The following is a 21,788-nucleotide window of genomic DNA, read 5'->3' as shown; positions in this document are numbered from 1 at the left end:
GTTTCTGGGCTAGTTATATTAGCACTCCAATATATCAGTTTTCCAACTAGTTTATTGGAATTGTCAGTCAAAATGGTGGTTAAGGAGAAAAAAAAATAAAAGGAAAAAAACAACAAAAAAACAGCAACCATAAATGCACCCCAAAAAGACTAAAAAATATAAAAAATGTCACCTGCTTCCCTAGGCCTCTGGTGAAGGAAAAAGAAAAACTAGAAGGATCAGTCATCAGGAAATTTGGTCTCCATTTGCGATATTTAATAGAAACAGTAGCGAGAAAGCTCTTTATACTTAATAAATAGAAAGTATTAGCTTCTGTTGTGCAATCTGAATTTGAAAATGTGATAAAAAATATGAACATTCCTTTTCCTAGTTGTAGCAGAAGAAAGGTGGTGAATTATAATTGAGTGAGTCATTCTTAATATTTATTAGTACTTAGTTTTGTGTTCAAAACCACATTCATTTGCATGTAATGGATCTAACATGAATAGCAAGCTTGTCATTTAATATTAAGCTTTTTTGTTGTTTTCTTGAGCTTGTGTTTCTGTCTTAAGATAAGTAGTTAGAATTTCTGCATTTCCCTTGAGTGTAATGTCTTAGGTGCTGCACAGATAAGCAGTCTTGAGCTTCTTAGCAATAGCTTCACCACTTTTCCATAGACCTAGTAAACTCTGTTTGAGGTATTTGATTTCTTGTGATTAAATATTTATTGTGTAATATAGAAAGAAATGGGGGAAAAAAAAATAATCATCCTTATTGGGTTTAGAACAGTCTGTGTGAGGCTTGGGATCTACTTCCACAGTTACTGACATATTTCATTCTCTAGTTCGGTTTGTGGTGTCTTGTATTCTTATAATGTCCTTTGCAGACTTAGTGCAATGCACTTTTATTTTTAATGCGGAGGTGAGTTACATAGCACAGCCTCATTTCTTTTTGTTTGCTTTTTCCTCATGGGATACTGCTGCTCTCTGGTGGCATCTCTGAAACTGTCTAGAGGCCTCTTTATAAAGGGTCCTTTTAGTACGTGCTATGAGAACCAGTATTCATCTGCAGTAAAATCAATCTTGCTACTCTTGAATTAATCCTAATTTGAAAAATATTTATCAAATTTGGGCACTTTTTAACATAGGATAAAATAATCAATTGTTAAATTGGATCTCATTTTAGCATTACATCAATTCAGTGATTTCCTTTGTTTTTGTTAATACTACTTGAAGTGTCAGGGTTCCAGAAGCACTGAGTTTTTCATAATCTATGACTAATGTTCTCAAAGCAGTTATGTTACACATTTCTTCTTCAGCAAATAAGTAAGAATATTCAAGTTATGAAAGTAGAGTTACCTTCTGCCCTATAATGAAGCATTATGAGTGTTCAGTAAGGGTTATTAGAGTCTTAGTATTGCATGGCTACTAGCGCTGTGTACAGTAATTGGAATTATGCTGTATAGTTCAGAACAGGCAACATTTAAAAACAGACTGCACCTTGACAAAAGTGATATGGAGACATCTAATGGAATAAACATTTAAAGAGAATTAATATGAACATTTGGAATTATAAAGAACAGTTTATCCTCAGTTACGTTTTTTGTTCCCCTTCCCAAAACTTCACTTTTTTTTCTAAGGGAGAAGGTGAAATTTTTAAGAAGAGAGAAGCTAAAGAGCTGTACATGATTTCCCACTAAACAAATCTTATGATATAATGTTCTTGGTTACAGATTCTCTTAAAAAACTTTCCAAGGAGCATAGAGCTGAGCATTTACATGATGTAGTCAGGATTTCTGGCTTTGATATTTACAAGTGTAAAAAGGCACTGACAGAAATGTCATTCTGTTATCTGTTGTATTCTTATAGACTCGGTAAAGCAGTCATCAGGTATTCACGGTGCCATCATGTAGATTCTAACAATGTTCTTTTAGAACTATTGAAAACTCAGTGACTAATGTTCATAGCGAATAAATTGCCCGAGAGAAAATTACAGTTTATGTTATATACGTATTTACATAGGGAAATACATAGGCAATAAGGGTGCAGTGTGTATCCTGTGTTGCCATAAGTAATTCTTAGTGATATGCTGCATATAAAACTCTAAATGAAGGATTTGGAAATAATACATAAAATCCAAACTGTTCATCTGCATGATGTAAGTGAAGGATGGCTGTTACATGTTGTGAGTGAATTCGGTATATAAACACTTCATTCTGCTGCAGCACTGGCAGCCCAGATCTGCTAGTAACAGTCACAGACTTATAACTGCTAGTAGAAACTAACTCTAAGTAAGTCTGATACTCTGCTGACAATGCAGTAGAGAGAGAACTTTATAAATATGTAGGTTTGCTTATTGTTTTTATTGTTGTTTGGAATTGTATATTTGTAGTTTAGATTTGGAAGTGATCCTAGCATGTCCAAAGGGATGGACTTCGATGAAAGTCAGTATGATCTCCTACCCACCCAAACTTAGTTCTCATCCCATCAGTGTAGAAATATAAACTTCACCTTTGTTATGCTTCTTCAGAGCAAGAATGACAGAGATAACTGCATTGACTAGGCACAAAGCCATAGCAACTCCAGAATTATTCTGTTTGTCTTGTTAGAAGTCCTGGCTGTGCTTTATTATAAAAGTCAAGATTCCATGAAGTATTAGACTGAAGGTCTTAGTCTTTGTTCTGTGGTTCCAATAACATGTCGGTTATTGATGGCTCGAGCATCTAGGAACTAACCTGAACCTCTCAGATGCTGCAAGGCCACTTATCAATTGTAATAGTTTTCACTCATTTTCAAGCATAGTAGTTGTCACCTGTGAGGAAGATGTGGTCTTGTAGGTTAGTCTCAGCACATTTGATGTTTGCCAGTATTCTGCTGTCACTGAAATCTCCCAGGACATTTGGCTGCTTGTATGATTTTACCCCAATTTAGAGATCAAATACTTGTGGGTGAGGGAGGGAGGAAGAGAAAAGGGCCTTGGTGGTTATGAAGTCTAAGGAATCAAATCCCTTTGATATATAAGCACATGTGCTTAAGTAATGTGGAAGGAGGTTCACCTGCACCGTTTTGCAATCTTGCTCCTCTTTCCTTGGAGATCGAGATTACTTCTACGCTCAGCTCCATGACTTAGTGATGACAGTGCCTAGTCTGCAGCTGCAAAGCATTATCACAAAAGAGCACTGTGAAAAACTAACTAGAATTAAATAGTAAATTTTTCTTACTTTAGTAGTTGCTCTGCAGCTGTGAATGAGTTCAGTAATGCTATTACTGAAAATTAATTACTGAGAAACAAAAAGTGCTTTTGTTCTCAGTGAAGAGTTTCTCTGAATCACGAACAGTTCTGTTTTTATTTTCTTTCTTTAGTGATACTTCTGTAGAAGTAATGGGTCTGCTGCAGGATAATATTTTGTACAGTAAAATCTGTTTAGGATGTTTCTTATTAAAGAAATATGCTCTGGGTTCTGCCCATTTCCAGGATTGCTTGCTTCAAGCTAGTACTTTATTTTCAGTCTTAGCCTTTTTGTTTAGAGTTGGATTGCGCTTTGAAACTTGCTGATTCAGCCCACTGCAAGGCCTGTACCTTGTATTGATGGATGCAAAGCTAACAGAAATACTCTGCTCAGATCAGAATACACTGATCATATGAGCTTCTGTTATTTCCAGTAGCTTTCCCTGTCACCATATTGCCCTATATAGATGAAATTATTGTTATGTTGTTTGTTTTGCAGAATGTGAGTTGCAAAGCTGAGAGGTTAATTGTATGGTCTACCCATTAATACTTGATAAATGTGAATCAGCATGTTGGTGTAGGAAGATTCCTGGCAGGAAAGTAAAGCCAGAGACAGTCCCTCCGGAAAGAAAAATACTGCGTTTATTAGTCTAACATCAGTTGCACTGTGTTGTGTATCCTAAACCAGAAACTAATCCTTTTTCATCATGGTCTAGCTGAAAATTCCATTATTTTTATGGATTAATGCTTTTCCATATATTTTTTCTTATATTTATTTATTTATTTATTTGCATGGGGCAGTTCACAAGACTCATCTAAATGTGTTTTGATATCCTTGGGATGACTATGGGAGAATTTTGATAGTGATGAACAGGCATGTTCAAAACATGGACTAAGTTCTCTAATGTACTTACTGTGATATAAACGATTCCTTTATTTTAAACCTCACTCGAGAGCTAATGAAGGTTGTTAGAAATCCAGGTGAAATAAACTGCGTGCCTTCATGATATTTGTTATGTGTATTTTTATCTATACTAATTCAGTTCTTGAATTAAGCAAAGGGAAACATCATACAGTAGTTACAGATGCAGAAATGGATGGACATTGGCATGACAATAAGCATAGAAAATACTATGAAATTGAAACTAATTCTTCTTTTTTTTCCCATCCCTCCCTATATTATGAAGAGGACCCTCAGTTTTCCTTCATGAAACTGCTTAGGCCGGCTTCACAGTCCCTTTTTAATCTATATGCTGAAGGTGTGTTTCCTTTTCTTTTTTTCTTTTCTTTGTGAGCTTAGGTGCCAGGACCTCAGAATACAGCCTGGAAGAAATTGATGAAAAGGAAGAGATGAGTGTGCAAGAGGGAGAGGAAAGTGGAAGTACAGATACCTCTCTCAGGACAGGGGAGGTTACTGCAGCCTTCAGCTCTACAGAGGTACCACTGGAAACTGAAAGAAATGATCGTGCTTCATCAGTTCCTGTTGCTGGCACTGTTTCTGTAGACAACTCACAAAGCTTCGAGGAAGAAAAACAAGAAAATATGAGCACAGATGGCAAGTAAGTACGCTTTGTGACAAAGAAAGGAGCACTGGAGAAGGAATGGGGGAGGCAAATAAAATGCAGGGTGCTGTTTCATTGTGGAGCATAAAATAGAGAATTGTAAGAAAGGAATGAGTTCAGTATGCTTAGCTTTTGTTGTAGCACATATCTGGACACAGTAACTCATGAAGCCTTTCAACATAAATGACAGAATATTCTGCTGGCTATTCTGGTTAGACCATTTTTTCTTACTACTGAAACATCCAGACTCCGGAAAAGCTGAACCCATCTCTAAAACATCTAGCACTATTACTAGAACACTTTGCTGAGGAGGGGAAGGGAATAGGGTGGAGGGGAATGAAGTGAGTTAGTTATCGTTTAAAAGCTCATTCATATAGTTGGAGGAAAACAGGTATATTTGCTATGCTGATCAATTGCTCATCTGTTATCTTGCTCTATATTTTTGGTTTTTTCTTCGTATGTTAGCCACTTGTCTTGACCTATTTTGATGCGTCTGCTCCCAGGAAAAACAAGAATTGACACATTGTTTTCCTTAACCACACTTTTTTGGTGATGCTCTAACTTTGCCCTGCAGCATTTTTATTAAACCACTTTCTAATTTGCAGGTTCCCAACATGAGTTACTGCCTGGTTCAAGTCAATGTTGATTGTCCTGGGAGGTCCCCTTGTGTTAATGTAATTCACTATTTATGTGCTCTGTGGGGCAGCTGAACTTGCTAATGTTCCTGATTTAAATTGCAAGAGTTATTTCAATTATTATACTAAAACCAAAATGTGTGAATGCTACAGTAGCTAAAAACGTTGAAGGCAATATAGAGAGCTTAGAATTGCATTTCAAGGGTCTTTCTGTCAATTCAGAGCAAAGAAGGTCTTTGCAAATTCCTTGGTGTTCTGCCCCTCAGTACTGTGTCAGTTGCTTGGGTGTGTCTGCTCTGTGAGGAACTGTGTGGGGGTGCCTCAGCAAAGTTCTCTCAGATTTGCAAATTATCAGACTTGTGTTACCGTGCCAGTTTGGACAGCAGTCATGGGGATATTTCCTCACTGCTCTCCCCTGACTTGTAACAGCCTCTTGTGGCCTGTAATACTGGTGTATCATCTAGTATGCACTGTACCATAATTTCAAAGTTTAGAAATCCCTTCCTTCGTGAAATATCGCAGTGATGAGAATGAGAGCTAGAGGGTTTCTCTGACATTTGTTTATGAAAATCTTCTGGTGATTCAGATTTTTCTAAGATAGGTCTGGTGGCTCTGATACTCTGGCACTTTGTGACATTTTCTTTCTTTTTTTGGTTTGTTTTTAAACAGTTCAGCCCATTGCAAATGGTTTTCATTCAGTCCCTTAGCTCTGTTTGAGGGAGTGAATATAGGCAAGAGTACAGAGGGCAGGACTGAGCTTTAACATTCTTCCAGCAAATTTTGAAAGCTTCTGTTTTAGCAGTTGTTGGACACTTACCATATGTCTTAGACTGTACAGGCAACGTGAGGATGGGTTATTCATTATTTAAAATGATTCAAAGCAGATGCTTCGTTTCATGGCAGTGATTCCTAATGATAACTAAAACATTGGATGTGGCAAATGAATTGGAATCTTCATAGTGACAGTATTAGTTACTACGGAAAATAAAAGTATCACTGAGATAGAAGGCTGAAGTTCTGATAGTTTTGTTTTTTTTTTTAAATGAGAAATGTTAAATATGTTGGCATTTTTCACTTAAATTTTGAAGTCAAATACTTAATATTTCCTGAAAACAGAGGAGAGTTTTTTCAGTACTTATATAGTTCTTTTGTCCCCTCTGATCATAGGACAAACACTGTATGCATTTGCAAAATGTTTAGTATGCAAGTAACACATTTTATGCATATATCTTTGCTGTTCTCAAGATATTTCATGAAACGGAAAGAACATCTTTCATTAGTATTTCAAAAAGTCTGTACTGCGCAGTTCATATGCAGCTGGTGTCTCATGCTGCTCCCTGCAGATTATGCTGGAGACAAAAATCAAAGACGTTGTAAATGTTGGAGGATGTCATAAGACTTCACACTGAGAATGTTGTTAAGGAATGATAAGCCATTGCCTGAGTGATTCACTGAAACTTGAGTTTTAAGAATGGGGCTTGTTCAGAGTGCACGAATAAACAAAAAAAAAAAAAAAAAAGAGGAAAAGGAAAATGGATCACGTTATGTGTACATAAGAGTGAAGCTGAATGTCATTTTGGTAAAATATCATAGCAGCATTTCCTCTCATTTAAAAAAAAATGTATTTTGTTTAGTACTCCAGTGTTTGGCAGAATGATTTCTCCATCTGTGTTTGGAGAACATTGCCAGTTCTCTTGCATCTTTTCTTCTGTTTACTGAAATGAATGATACCAACATATTTAATGTACTGTTGTGCTTTGCAGAGAACTACAGACTCAGATAAGCAGTGACCAAGATGCATTTGAGAAAGACAGGAAGCTTAGAATTTTGGAACAAAATAAAAATCATGGTGAGTAGTTCCCACTCATTTTGTTGAAGAAAAAAGACAACTAAAATGCTGTCACCTCTTGAATTGTGATTATCAGATTATTTTCTTTATACTTTCTGTGCCTTTGGTGTATCCCAACTTGAGATGAGGTGACAAGAATTGGTTGCATTTTTGTTGTTGTAAAGTTAACAAAACACTTGTGATATTAAAAGCATGGAACAGAAGCCACAAAGATGGAAGTAAACAAAAATTGCTTCTAACTTAATACTGAATAGACTGAACAGAGTTTACCTTACTGGTTCCTATTATAATCAACTGAAATTTCTTAGCACTGAAATGATTCAGTAGTAGCTTGTTATTAATTCATGCATGACACCAGAAGGCTGATAATGAAGAATATCTGTGTAAGAAGAGAGTTATTCAGTAATATTAGGTAAATATAACTATAGTTTTTAAAATAAGTGTTAAGGAAAATAATAATAACAGTGAGGAGCTAGTCCTTGTCATTACATTTGTTGGATGTTTAGAACTTAGTGATATTAATGGGAAGGTTAAACCTTTTTGGCATTTGTATTAATTTCTGGAATCTCTTTTTTGAAAGATCACAGTAGCAGAACACTCCTCCCAACAAATGAAGATGCGGGAGAAAAGCAGACAGCAAAAATTAAAGCAGAAGATTTTAGCGAAAACAGCAAGCTTGAAGCTGACAGACTATCAAACTGCCAAGCATCTAAAAATGACATTGCCATAAGTCATAGCAATTACACTCAAATGATTCCAGGAAAGCAAGATCAGAAAACAAGTCAAACCAGCCTGGACACTGTAAAAACTCATGATGTTGCAATTCAGACAGGTCCATTGGTTAGCAATTTGGGAAGGACTGAAAAGAAAGAAATGATTGTTCCTCAAGACTATGAATCATCCACATTCAAAAGAATGGTCCATCAACACAATACAGACACAAACAACCCTGGTCTTCGGGTGATGCAAGGAATACATAAGGATGAAGAAACTTCAACAGAACAAAATCTTCAGAGGCAAGAAGTTTCATATGAGAAAGCAATACCCATGAAAGATGAAATTCATATTTGTACAAATGGCAGTAATGTTACTTCACTAGAAACGATTGCAAAAACTCCAGAAGGGTCTCCTATAAGGGGTTACCCTCTTTATAGGCAGGACATGAAACCTAAACTGAAGCCTGCTAATGAAATTACAAGAGATTACATACCAAAAATTGGAATGACTACTTATAAAATTGTGCCTCCTCCAAAATCCTTGGAAACAATGAAGAGCTGGGAATCAGATGTTTCAGATAGTAAGGCTCAAGAGGTATCTGCTTCCAAAAACACTCTGGAGTATGAAGACCCCAAAGAATTAATAATGCAAACTGAAATTCCTCATCTTCCCAAAAGTACAGGTCACTTACAGACTGGTTTGCAAAATATACCCACTGCAAAAAATGATCTGCTGCACAGAATGCAGAGCACTTCTGAACATGGGGTGCCATCTGGAACCAGGGTTACCTCCGAGGTCAATCAAATAGAGACAGTATCATCGAAGCAGCTTGTCCCACCAGTGCTAACCTTAAGTAATACAAATGCTTCTTCTGAGACTCAGGAGAAGTCAAATGCTCTAAGTCCTACAACAGCTAAGCCTAGTTCGTTTTATCTGCAAATGCAGCGAAGAGTTTCAGGTCACTATGTGTCATCTGCAATTGCCAGGAATACCATCTGTGCTCCTAATTCCATTCAAAGTGAAGTTAAAAATACAGAGTTAGAAAAAAAAATCTCATCACCTGATGAAACTGCATTACTTACTACAAGTAGCTCCTCTCTGCCAGTAGAAGACAAAGATAATGATGGGAAAAGAACTGAATCTTCCACTTCTCCTGTTAAAAACAATAAACCACCAAGTTCTCCCTCCTGTCAGCCAGCACCGTTGAACCTAAGAACTCTAAGAACTTTTGCAGTTCCAAAGCCATACTCCAGTTCGAGGCCATCCCCTTTTGCACTTGCTGTCTCCTCAGCTGTCAAAAGATCACAGTCATTCAATAAAACGCGTACAGTCTCTAGCCTGGCACCAAGAGAAGAATGTCCTGTTGAACTCTCATCTGCTTCTTCTGCAGCTGAATCCTCCTCAGCTACCTCCATGCCTCAGGTGAAAACCCCTTCCTTACACAGTGTCATCGGAGGGCCACAAAATAGTCTGATGGATAAGGTAAAGTTTATTAATAATATTTTTTTTATCTTTGATCTGCTGTGATGTCATCATCAGCAGAGCAGTGACTTTGGCTTCTTTCTGAACTGTTTGCTTATCAGAAAGTTCTGTATTGATACAGTGTAAACTACCTCTGTGAATGTGTAGATGGAACTATATTATAATTTAGAGAGCTGTTTCAAGCGGTTCTGGGAGCTTGGCATATCCATATGTCTGTGATGTGTAGATGCTGGCTGTCTTGCATCTTCTGTACAGATCCGCAGTATTCTGACAAGCAGCAGTACTATCCAAAACTTTCTGTTTCTATTATGACTGTTTTCTTCAGGCATGGAAGTTAGAGGCTAATCTTTGGTTCAAAATACAGTAATGCTTCTCCTCCTTCCTGCTTGTGGTTCGGAATACTTTGACAGACTTTTCAGAGTGGCTTCTGGAATATTTTGTGTCAAATTTAGATTTCCATACAGATGCATTAGTAAAATAAATGTTGCGGCAATAACAAGATTTATCTGGGAATACTTTATAACTGATCTTTGTTAGATATTTCAGTTCTCAAGCAATGCTCAGTTATGCTACAATAGTTGGTGTCAAAGGACCTAAATTTAGATGGTGACATTTTGGAATAAAATCCAATCAAGTTGTCAGGGGGAAAAAAGCAAGCAAAAAACCTATGGATCTCAACCAGTTGTAACACTTGAATACTTTCCTGTTTACTTAAGATATAATTTCAAGTTATAAAATCATGAGGTTTTTGAGTGCTTGATTTATTATTTTTATACTTATATTTCCTTTTGAAATATGTTTTTTCCATATCATATCACTTTGTGGTATCACATACTCATCTTGGAGGAATTACTTTATCATTTTAGTAAGTTTCATAAGTTGCTTTTATATCTTTTTTGTTACTGATAAATTGAAGATCACTTCCCAAAGCTATAGTAGAAATGGGGCTTATACCTGAGATCTTGAACAAATCAAATTTTATAGTGGCACAGTCTGATATGTGACCTCCTGTGAGTTGACATAGTTTTTTCTTTGCTGCTAATTAGCTAATTAACATTAAAGGATTTTTGTTTATTTATTTGTTTTGTCCTTCTCACTTCCTTCGTTTCTAGAAAAGCAGCAATGTAAGCAACAGTGAGCAAAAGATTCAGGCACAGTCAGGTGCTTCAGCTGACCACCCACGCCCTATCATTATGAGACAAACCTCAACACCAGTCCAGCGCTCTGACCCAGAACAGATCCACCAGAGCTTGCTGGCCGCAATCCGCTCTGGAGAAGCTGCAGCCAGATTGAAAAGGGTGAGTTTTTGTCATTGCATCCATAACAATGAACTCATGATGCCTCCTTCAAAATTACCATATTAATGCCTGACACTAAATGCAGTCAGCTTGGACATGAAGTGCTATGTACTAGATATCCTAATGGGAAGGGAGGGAGGGAGGAAGTTCAGTTTTGCAGAATGAACTGATGAATGCATTTTTATTTGTACAGATTTGTATGTTCATATATGCAAATAGCACAAATACGTGGTGTTAAGCACATGCTAAGCATCTTCATCCTAGACTCAAATTAGCTGCAATCTTTTCTAGGTAGATAAATAGAAGTTTTGAATATTTATTTTCTTCTAGTTATTAGACTTTATCAGGTCCTTCATTCTTCATAAATGTATTTCAAGCCTCCTGCTTGGTATCATTAGTAAGATATTTTTCAGTGTTTTGTCAGTAGTCCTGGCAGGACTGTTCTCCTTCACTCTCTCAGGTAAAAAAAAAATTGATGCTTGGTTTTGGTCTCCTGAAATGCACTCTCACAGGGGAAAATAGTGCAGACTTTAAAAATCTGTTGTTTTAAATTTGAACCAGACAATTTAATGATAGTCTCACACAAAACTCTCTTGACTCAGCAGTAATATTTTGCATTCTATATTGAAGAATAATTTCTCATTGCAGAAACTTTAGAAACTCAGTAGGTTTTGTTTTTCTTCCTTTTTCCACTTGAAACTTGAATAAAAGCAAGTAAAGTGTTATGGGTGGATGTGAGGGTATTTTTAAATTGTCTTTAATGGAAATGTTTGATATCCCTTACAATCACAATATGTCAGTTGATGGGTAGACATTCGAATAGCCTTTTTTAAATATGTGAGGTTTTGATTCAGCGTTGCACTACAACAGCCTCTCTGAGACTTACGCATCTCCTGGTATTTCTATGCTGAATAGGAAAACTGTTTTCTGGAAAGGTTATAAAAATGCATAACTTGTCCACAACTAGGTAAGCATACTGAACTAGTAGTCAGTAAGAGTGGTACATAATGTGCCCTAGCATTGCTTCTAACTACTATGTATCACTAACCACAAGCCACTTTAAAAACATGTTAATGAAAATACAAAATGTAAGAAAATGTAACACAAGATAGGTGGGAAGGTTCAACCATACCACCACCATCTGCCTCTGATATTATGGGCTGATATAATAAAATTGGAGGCATTACTTTCAGAGCACCTCTTGTGGATGTATTTGCAAGTATTTTTATTAGGGTATTTTTCCAATACATAATTACATTGTGGGTAATACTTAATTTTATTTATTTTGCATAGTGTATGAACTTTCTTTTGTGATTCTATGGGAAATATCCATGGGCTACATGGTAACTTGCAAGTATTTTATAAAATAAAATTTATGAAGTGCTTTTCAGAATTCAATAAATGTACTGATACCGAACATACCAAGGGAAAAAAAAATAGTTTGTCCACTATTTTCTAATAGAGATGTTTAGTGACCCACACAGTCCTTATCAGTCGTACGTGTACACAAAGAACGAGGTGATGACTAAAAACCTTTTTCCCCCATCACTCTCTCACTCTCCTGTGAGTGGGAGATGTTGTTTCCCCATGTAGCACTTGTAGAGGCTTGTGGGTGAGGACAGGGCTGTACTTCTAAGGAAAACTGATTAGAATGAGAGCCTGTAAGCATGAAGAAAAGCACGCTGTAATGTAGGAAAGAACCAAAAAAAAAACTGGGGGAAGAGATGTCAGGTGCCTGCTTCTGCATTTACCTCTCACCATATTCTCTATTCTTGCAGCTCTACTAGGGAGTCATTTAATAAAAAGGAGGGGAAGGGGAAACCTGGCACTACTATCCAAATGCTCTTTTTTCCCTGTTGTACTTAATAAGTTGTCAGTATGTGGTGCCAGGATCTGTGGTCTTTTGTGTTTCCGGCCTCTTGCGTTGAATAGGACCTTCAGTAATTACGAACCTAAAATGGGTCAACTGAGGTTTCTTTTAAACTATTTTTCTCTTCAGAATGTTTTGATTTTGTTTAGTAAACTCCAAGCTGTGGTATGTTGCTCGCATGGCTCTCATTAACTCCAACTGGAGTTACTGGTTTATGCAACCACAGTGAAAAGCAGAAACATTCCAGTGTCATAAATAAATGTCAGATTTTGCTAGAAATCAGTAATGCTCAATATTTTATTTAAAATATTTATTCTGAATGATATTTTTTTCATGTATTTCTTTTTCAACCATGCCTCGAGATTGATTAAAAAAAAAAAAATTACGTGTTTTTAATAGTTATGCACTGAAGTTTTTACAGAAAGGTTTGAAATTACTTAAAAACATATTTAAGGCTACTTCTGTAGCACATGTGCTTTGTTTAGAAATTATGTAGGAGATGGTTCATGTGTGAGAAGAGCACTACCTGACGGAACAGTATTGTACTTCTCTTTAAGATGAAACCCTCTAACGTATTCCACACAGCAGCATGGTAAAAATTGGGTTAATATTTCCTTTTTCTCTTTTTTTCCTCCATCCAGGTTGGTCCTCCATCAAACACTGTATCTGTCAATGGAAGAGCCAGGCTTAACCATTTGTATTCCACAGAAGCGAAAGCGAATCATTAGATATTATACCAAATATTTTGCACTTTACTGCTGCTTCATAGGCCACCTTAATACTAACTACCAATTTTTTAAAGTGATTAGTATATTTTTATCCGTTGGTTTAGGAATATGACACTGGTTTCCTTTGATGCCTTGGAAAAGATTATTAGAATATGTAAATTATGGTAATAATTTTCTCTATATTAAGCTGATTATGCTGCTAAAAAGGTTTAAGAGAAGGTGCAGATGAGCTCGGCTTATGTTGGAATGAATGTCAAAAATTTGTTGATTTCAGCCTTCAAGACAGAACAAATGTAGCTGTAGTGTGCTGAAATTACAGATTTAAAGCAATCTAAGGATTTTAGATCATTAATTTTCAATTGTGTATTACTTCAACAGATTGTATGAATTTAAATCTACCACATGCTGCCTCCATATTACTTTGTTAAATTAAATTTGTAATTAGTAGAAAACAAGATGCAATACTTTTGTAAAGAAAAGAAAAAAAAGAGATTTTGTTCCTTGAGCTGATATAGTTGGGATAAGTATTTTGGTTTTAAATCTCCTTTAATTTTTTCTTACTAGGATATCTTAAAAGAAAGGAAAAAAAACCCAAAAAAACCAAAAAAACCAGGATATAAATTATTGGAAATTTTTGTACTGCTTAAACTTTTCTTAACAATAGCACTGCATGATGTTTCTAATCTTCTCTTTGAGTAATTGTATATACTGCTTTCCTAGAACTCAGATTAGCAATGCCTTTCGTGAACTAGATGTTTTTAAATAGTCATCCGTATGTAGTCACTTACAAATAGAATGAAAATTCCAGTTTTGATACTTAATGAAATTTACAAAAAGGTATACTTGGATATTTGAATGAGAATGAACTTTGGACTTGTTCATAGAAAATATTTTAATCTTAAAACAGCACGATAATACACTTACAAAGCATCCTTGTGTTGGAGAGCTTCTATTTATAGAGACTAAGCGTTAAATACCAAAATGGGAATGAAAATATATATATATATATATATATGCATATATAAAAAGAAAATGCTTCCGATTATATTTTATCTATTTTGCTGTTCTTGTCAAGATGAGACATTTTTGGGAGAGAGTGGAAATTAGGTCACGTCTATGATGAAATAGCTAGATTGTGGATATGCAGCAAGTGCTGGGGTATTCGCCATATTAAAATATTTTCTTGCTGGACTTAAATAAATATAATTATATTTAGTTTCTATACTTTAACAATATATTTATTTTATACTTCGGAGTCATTGTGTAACTCTTTTTCAGAAACTGATCTGTATGTGCATTTCAAAAGGTTGGTGTTAGTTTGCTGCCAGGTTTTTGTGCAATAATCTCAGATCCCATTACTTTTCTGGTAGAGGCTCAATTACTGATTACAAGTAAAACAGTGTTAACCTAATGCTGAAACCCTTTGAAGAAGATTTTAGCGAATAAAAGTCATAAAGAGAACTGATGAACATGTGTTCACTGCTGTTCTCTCATATTTTCACACCTACAATTTAGTCCCCTGTCAGTACATGCCACCACTTACTTTTCCTCCATGTTCTTGCCTCCAGTTAAGGGCTGATTCCAAGGGGAAACTTTACATGGTAGTTCAAAAGATCTGTTTTGGGGTCTGACTGTAAAACACTACTACATCTTTCACTTGAAATTATTGAGATAGAAAAGGTGGTTGTTTTCTAGCATCTAACTGGGTCATACTTTCCAGATTTCTTTATGTCTTGAGGGACAGTCTTTGAAAACTGTAACACATTCCTAGCAGTCTACAAAGTGTCTGTGTTGGTTGTGATATTTGAATTCCATTTTTCAAGCATTCCTCTACAACAGGCTGATCTGTAACTGGCATGGAGAGCTTGCGCTGCAAAGTAGTTGTCTTGTTTATATCTTAGGTGGGAGAGGGTTACATATTTGCTCTCTAACTTTTGTTTTCTCTGCTGGAGGTGACTAAATCTTATTTTGTACAATGTAATCACTGTCTGTAGACTACATGATATTTCATTATTTCAACCAAGTGTGTGGAGTCCAAACGTTGTGGGTTTTGGGAAAGATCAAATAACTTTGCTTTGTTGTTCTTTTATTTACATTTGATTCCTATACTACTATTTTGTTTCTGAGCTCCATGTTAAAAGTATGCTGCCCTTTGATGTGAACTCCTGAAGGCAAATTTGTATGTAATTAAGACTTTAAGATTAAGACTAAAAACATCTTTCCTGAACTGTAGGGTTTCTCATTGTGTAACTGAACTTCCTTGGTAATTAGCTTAAATGTCTACACACAGTAGTACTGTGAATTTGTTCAGCAAGATTTTCTGTTACTAGCTGGCAATATTATTTAGCAAATCTTTACCTTTCCCCCCTTCTTCCAGCATATATGTAAAAGATTTTAATATTTTGCTATTATATTGCTAGAGATTCATTATTTTTCTTAAACTCTTCTATTAAAACTCTTGGTGATTAACTTGATGTGTTTGTTAATTGTTCAAACCAAAACATCTTCTTGAGTAATAAAGCAAGTTTTTCTAGCAACAGCAAGCCTAAGCTTGGCAGAAGCTGTGGATGCCTTACATGCATGGAAAAGATCTTTATGTTTTTTTGGGGGGGCCAAGAATAGTTAGTTTGGGGAAGGGTACTAGAGATGTTTTCCAGCACAAGGCAACTATTTCTGCCGTACCTCTTGCTGCTTTTTAACAGTAGACAAACTGTTTGGGGAAGAAAATGAAGGACTCTGCAGTAAATGGTATGTCAGTATAATTATATGGACAAAATAACAGACCCTAGTGAAGACGTGCATTTCTTTTCATCATGAAACAGCAAATACTGGTAGAGCACAAGAGGATCTTGCTTTGAATCTGCCTTTTTAGCTTTGTAAGTAAAGGATGGCAGGGGGAAAAACTAGTAGTTAAAACAATTTTTTTTAGTTATTAAAGCTTATACTTTTATTTACTCTGCAGAAAAATAAAATCAAGACTACTACTTTAATTGATACAATTAAGAGATACCTGGAAAAGCAAAGCTGTTTTGCTCAGAGAGCTTAATTCATCATGAGGGAATATTTGGAAATCATCAGTGGTGACTAGAGGCTGTGAGGCAAAGCCAAGAGGTCTCATATTTGCAGCTGAAAGCAGTTAAACCACTGGATGCTGCCTTTCTAGGAAATATATTTAGTAATCAGTGCTCTAGTTTTTGCTCACTACTTGTGATTTGTGCCCTATGCACAAACTAGCATACTAACATAAAGATTTCTAAGATGAAGGAATGCCATCAGTCATGAAAGTGGTGTGGATATATGGACCATGAGGCATGGGATCACACGTTCTTGGTAATGGATGTTCATCACTGGTGCAAATGCATAGGTAATAGTAATGACTATGTTAAAGAGTAGTGTTTCATAGCTGAGAATTTGCTCTATCAAGCAGTGCTATTGTGCTTTTGTATCTGTTATAGTTTCCATGGAAATAAGTTGGAGGCATTACTTTCAGAGCAACCTACATATAACTGAATTGGGAAACGATTTTGCTTGTGTCACTCAATAAAAAGTATCCCTCAAGAGGCAAGGGAGTTTTTGATGAGGAAGGGGAAGGTTTAAGATCAGTTTGAACTCCTTCAGAAAAACATACCTTCCTGATTGACCTTTCCCTTGGTCCTTCTCCTTGCAGAGAGTAAACTGAAATATCTAAAATGCAAAGCCTGAATGATTATTTTAATCTCATTGTGTTGACACGATTCTTCATAGTATACCTAACCGTGTGCCATGTATGAATTAAATATTATATTCCCTTAGTAATTTAGTGTCAAAAACTGGAGACAGATGACCACCTGGAATATTCAAAGGTATTTAAATATCTATCAAGCAGTTTAACCGTCTGATTTATCCGCATTTTTATGCAGCTGTTGTGGTATCCAGTTGTATTGTTTTAAATGAACTGTAAATCCTTAGATGTCTCCTCTAATTCAGTTTACCGCAAAGATGAAAATTTGAAGTGTGCTAAGAAATGTTCATTGAGTAACATTCATTAGTCTTCAAAGATGAGAAAGTTTCCAGTTAAACTTTAAAAACAGAGCAATTGTTAGTGTAGTGGTTCTGTTTCTACTGTTGCTGTATTCAGATAATGTCAAGCAATCGTGCATTGCCTTTTTACAGTTCTCGGTGGATTTCTTTCACATCTGAATTTCATATTGAACTTAAATGTTGAACAAATGTGTAATTGATAAGATATTTTCACATCTTCAAGTGTGAAGGATCCCTGGATGTCTCACAGTATGTAGTCAGGTGGACCTAATCAGATTAATTAATGAAATAATGTCACTTAAGGTATGCAGGGACTTTGATCAGACATTCTCTTGCTAAATGAACTAGGACAGCACCTAAGGATGTCTCTCCTGGGTCAGTGATTCTTGAAATATTAAGCTGTTTCTCTGTTCTAGAGTCATCATCACTCCTTTACAGCTGTCTCTGTTCATGATTTCTTAGGTGTAAATTTAAGCCTGCTCTGATTTATGAATTAGTGTCCTGCTGACACTAATGGGAGTCAGAGCATTGAGACTCACATAAGAAGGTCAATATTTCTAACAAGAGAAAAATTAACCATTAAAGTGAATTCCCACAAAAAAAAAAAAAAAACCTTTATTTTTTTTTTAGAATTTAGTTCTTTAAACTTCAGAATTAGTCATTATTTACATTCTGTATGTGAAGATACATCACAAGCTTGATGCAGAGTACTGCATGGGATAATATTATTGCATAAGGCCTAATGGTTTAAAATAGTATCTTACTTTCATGTAGTATTCAGTTATTTACATTCTAACAGATAAGAATGGGAAAAAGAAAAGTGCATTCTTAACATCAGTGTGCCCATTACAGAATTTTGCTAATTGTGAAATAATCTGATACAGAGAAAAGGAGAGTCCAAAGGAGAAAACATGGAACAAAGGCTGTGTGAGGGCTTTAAAGAAGCTTACTGGCTGATAGCCCTTACTTTCAGATAAGGATCCACTGGTTTGAAACACTGAAGCTGAAATGTGTTTGCAGTAATTGTTTTATACATCTCTCCCAGGTTTAGATTGTAGCACTAAAATGACACAGATGAATCTTTTGCAAATGTTGAAAGTTGGGTATGGAAAATATAATTATTTAGAATACAGTCAGGAGAGCTGAGTCTTTCACCTCGGTATAACTAAATGGTCACGTCATGTGAACACACCTCCCAGACCTCCTATTTTTGTCTTCAAAGCAAATCTCTCTTGTATCACACAGAGGGTAAAGACACTTGCTTGAAGCTTTTGCTCAGAGTACTAAGCTGGACTGACCTTGCTTAGCTTGTGATATTTAATATCATCATAGCCAGAGCAATAAGAACACAGTAACACAGTAGAGTGCATAGAACTAAATTTTCAAATGTGATAAAATACAAGGATGAGATTTTTAAATAATGGGCATTAATGTGCAATACTGAACATCCACAGGGGTAAAGAACCTGATGCCTATCTCAGTGCAGGGGGAGATCTAAGACCACAAAAGCTGCAGTTGCAGAAATTGTTGAATAAATCTGTCCAACCGCGGCTATTTGCCAAGTACGAGTGTACTTAGTGTACTAGTGCTACTGCTCATTAACCACTAGCAGACTTCCTAATGGTTGATGTATTTCTAATGACAAAAATAATGAATAAGCTACTACTGGAGTCAACTTTGTTTACCCCCAGCTGTGTGTGTTTGTCTCCCTGTATGTTTCCCCTTCTCTTTTAATGTGTGCTCCTGAGCAAGAACTAAGACACAACAGCTGCACTGAAGAGGTAAAGCAAGGATGAAAACATAAATCCTTAAGCAACTGTGAAATAAATTTCTCTCTGATTTAACAGAAAGCAAAAATAATCCATTGTAATATCAATGGCAATTTTCTAAATGAAACGTTTGAACTAACTTTGGCTAGACATGCTTGATCCTGTCAGCAGAAACTGTTCAGTTTCTTCAAATGCTGCACATCGGTTAAATTCTCTGAAACTTGTTGAGGAACACAAATACGGATCACATCAGGGCACACTTGCAGGTGTAATGTTCACATACAAAGCAAGCTCCTACAGTGTGCCAAGCTGCTGCACTTCTAAACTCCAATGCCTATGTGATGCATAGAGGGTGAAACAAAGGCTGAAGAAATGGATCACAAGTTATTTCCTTTTAAATTGTAGAGGACTGGGAGAAAAATGGACATCCATGCGCTTATATGGTCAGGTGTTTCACTTCAAGGATAAGTGTACTGTTAACCCTTTTTAAAAGGGCCTTTCAAAAAGTTTATTCACCTTCTGAAATCCTTTTAAAGACAAGGATGTCATGAGGGACAGTGTCCAATGTTTTCCAGAAGTCCAGGTAGAAGGCATCAGTTGATCTTATCCAATGCTGTAATGCCATTATAGAAGGTCACTGAATTTGTTGGGCATGATTTGCCCTTAGTGAAGCCATGTTGGCTGTCACCAGACACCTCTTCATTTTCCATGTGCCTTAATATAGTTTTCAGGAGGGTCTGTGCCATGAATTTGCCAAGCACTGAGGTGAGACTGACTGACTTGTACTTATATGTTAGAGTTCACTTCCGGAAGAATATTTTGCTAGCAGAAGCACACAAAGTCTAGCAGGCAAAAAATGCAGCAAAGAGGGAGCTTTGCAGAAGCTGCTAAGATTGCTGTGGTTTTCTCATCTCCTTTCACTCTCCATCCAACAAAATGAATACGGTAGGTAATGCGGCCATTGTTTGTACTCTTTTTAAAAATAATATTCCCACTGTAATGAATGCCTATACTGAAGGTTAGTGTACAGTGCCAGATGAATGAAGGCCATGTACATACCTGCATGATCACTTTTGCACAGAAATGCTGCTAACTGCCCAGAATTCTGGAACATGGAGAGTGCTTTTACTGCAAATATTTGTTCTGGTCTTATTTGCATTTCAACACAGAGTTTTTCCTAAAATATTTCTGCTGATTCATTATTGACTTCCTGTGTATTTCAGTGTTGAGGTGAATTATGCTTCTCTAATTGTCTTGAAATGAACTACCTTTGTGGTGGTAGTTTTAGATGAGTTTTGATACCTTCTTAATGGTACATTAAAACTTAGTGAATGCTGAGTAACAGTGGAATCACTATGGAAGCACATGTGGTATCTGTATTAGTACTGAATGAATGCATAATGATCAGTAAAATCTGCATGATTTTCACATGAATCAACATTGATGAGCCACTTAGTGGCTCACTCAATTACACCATGTTTAATTTGTATAGTATTATTTGGACATTATGTTTAAAATGTCTTTAGTAAATCATTGAGACTCTAATAGAGTCTCCATTCCAGTGACAAATTACACTGTAAACATGAAATTTAGTTTTTTACACAACAGTTAATTTATTTTGAAGCCTGTTTGCAAAGGGTCAAAATTTGATATATCCTATTATTCTCTGAAAAATGGAATCCCAATTTGAAAACAAATTACAATACCTTTTAGATTACTTCTTTTTCCTTAGTTATGCAGAAGCTGGACACTGGAAAAGCATTAACTCTCTGAACTCTGAAAATAATGTCAATACCTCAGTTGTTCTATACGACTGCTACCAAGTGGCAATCCACATTTCATTCAGCATGCTCAGAATTCACTCCTTTTGGGCGGCCCTTCTAGTATATCCTGTACTCACTCTGCATATAGAGTACAGCAAGGTGGACCAAGAGCTTTGGAAGTGTGATCATGCCAGCAGCAGCCAAAGAGGGAGAGAATGCACAGAAAATGTGCATTTTGGCTGTCTTTCAGCTTCTTTCTCAACATCTGTCTGAACTTATATATGGCAGCCTGTGTAGGACATGGAAAAACAGCAAGTATTCCCACTGTGTTGATTATTTGACAGCCTCTGCAGAGAAAGTTAACCTTGTCTCATTTCCAAAGCATTACAAAAGTGTGAGGACCCAAGACCTCACTTCATTTCTCATGGTTACATTGAATGTGGGCAGTTGCTGCCCAGGCCCTGTGGTGAAAGTTCTGTAAGAGGCTGCCAGTGGCAAAAACACTGCCAGTAGCTGTAGTCTTTCACTGCAGTCTTCCACAGTACTGCTGAAGCAACAGCTTTTGCATCTATGCAGGGCTGAGACTTACCAGAGGATGATGTGCAAGTCTTCAACTTTACAGGCTGTCTCCACACCAAGACAAGGGATATACAGACATCTAATCCCCAAGAGAAGAACAAAGAAGCAAACAAAAAGACGACCAAGTAAATAATCTTTGTAAGGGAAAAGTGTAAGTAAAATAATCACCTAATCACTTTAGTAAACCTCTGCTTGGCTTTCAATTTTTCCAGTCAGGTACTAAGTTAGAAGATGAGCTTCTGAGACACCATTTCAGTGGATCTATGCTTGAGCTGTCTTTGGAGATGATCCAAGGCAGGTCAGTAGATA

General features: G+C 36.3%; 1 protein-coding gene across 4 annotated transcripts in view; it reads left to right on the top strand.

Moving 5' to 3' along the window:
- COBLL1 (cordon-bleu WH2 repeat protein like 1) overlaps positions 1 to 15,897 on the top strand; it is a 73,972-nt gene extending 58,075 nt beyond the window's left edge. For all 4 annotated transcript variants that reach the window (XM_015869041.2, XM_015869043.2, XM_015869045.2 and 1 more), the window contains 5 exons: positions 4,508 to 4,766; positions 7,168 to 7,253; positions 7,834 to 9,452; positions 10,565 to 10,750; positions 13,262 to 15,897. In XM_015869041.2, the coding sequence (XP_015724527.1) occupies positions 4,508 to 4,766; positions 7,168 to 7,253; positions 7,834 to 9,452; positions 10,565 to 10,750; positions 13,262 to 13,348 (2,237 nt within the window). In that variant the 3' untranslated portion in view covers positions 13,349 to 15,897. The remainder of the gene's footprint in view (positions 1 to 4,507; positions 4,767 to 7,167; positions 7,254 to 7,833; positions 9,453 to 10,564; positions 10,751 to 13,261) is intronic.
- The last annotated feature ends 5,891 nt before the right edge of the window (positions 15,898 to 21,788 follow it).

Source organism: Coturnix japonica, chromosome 7 (assembly GCF_001577835.2).
Source record: "Coturnix japonica isolate 7356 chromosome 7, Coturnix japonica 2.1, whole genome shotgun sequence".
Lineage (NCBI taxonomy): Eukaryota > Metazoa > Chordata > Aves > Galliformes > Phasianidae > Coturnix > Coturnix japonica.
Note: the sequence above shows the minus strand (reverse complement) of the source record. Positions and strands in the feature narration are given on the sequence as shown.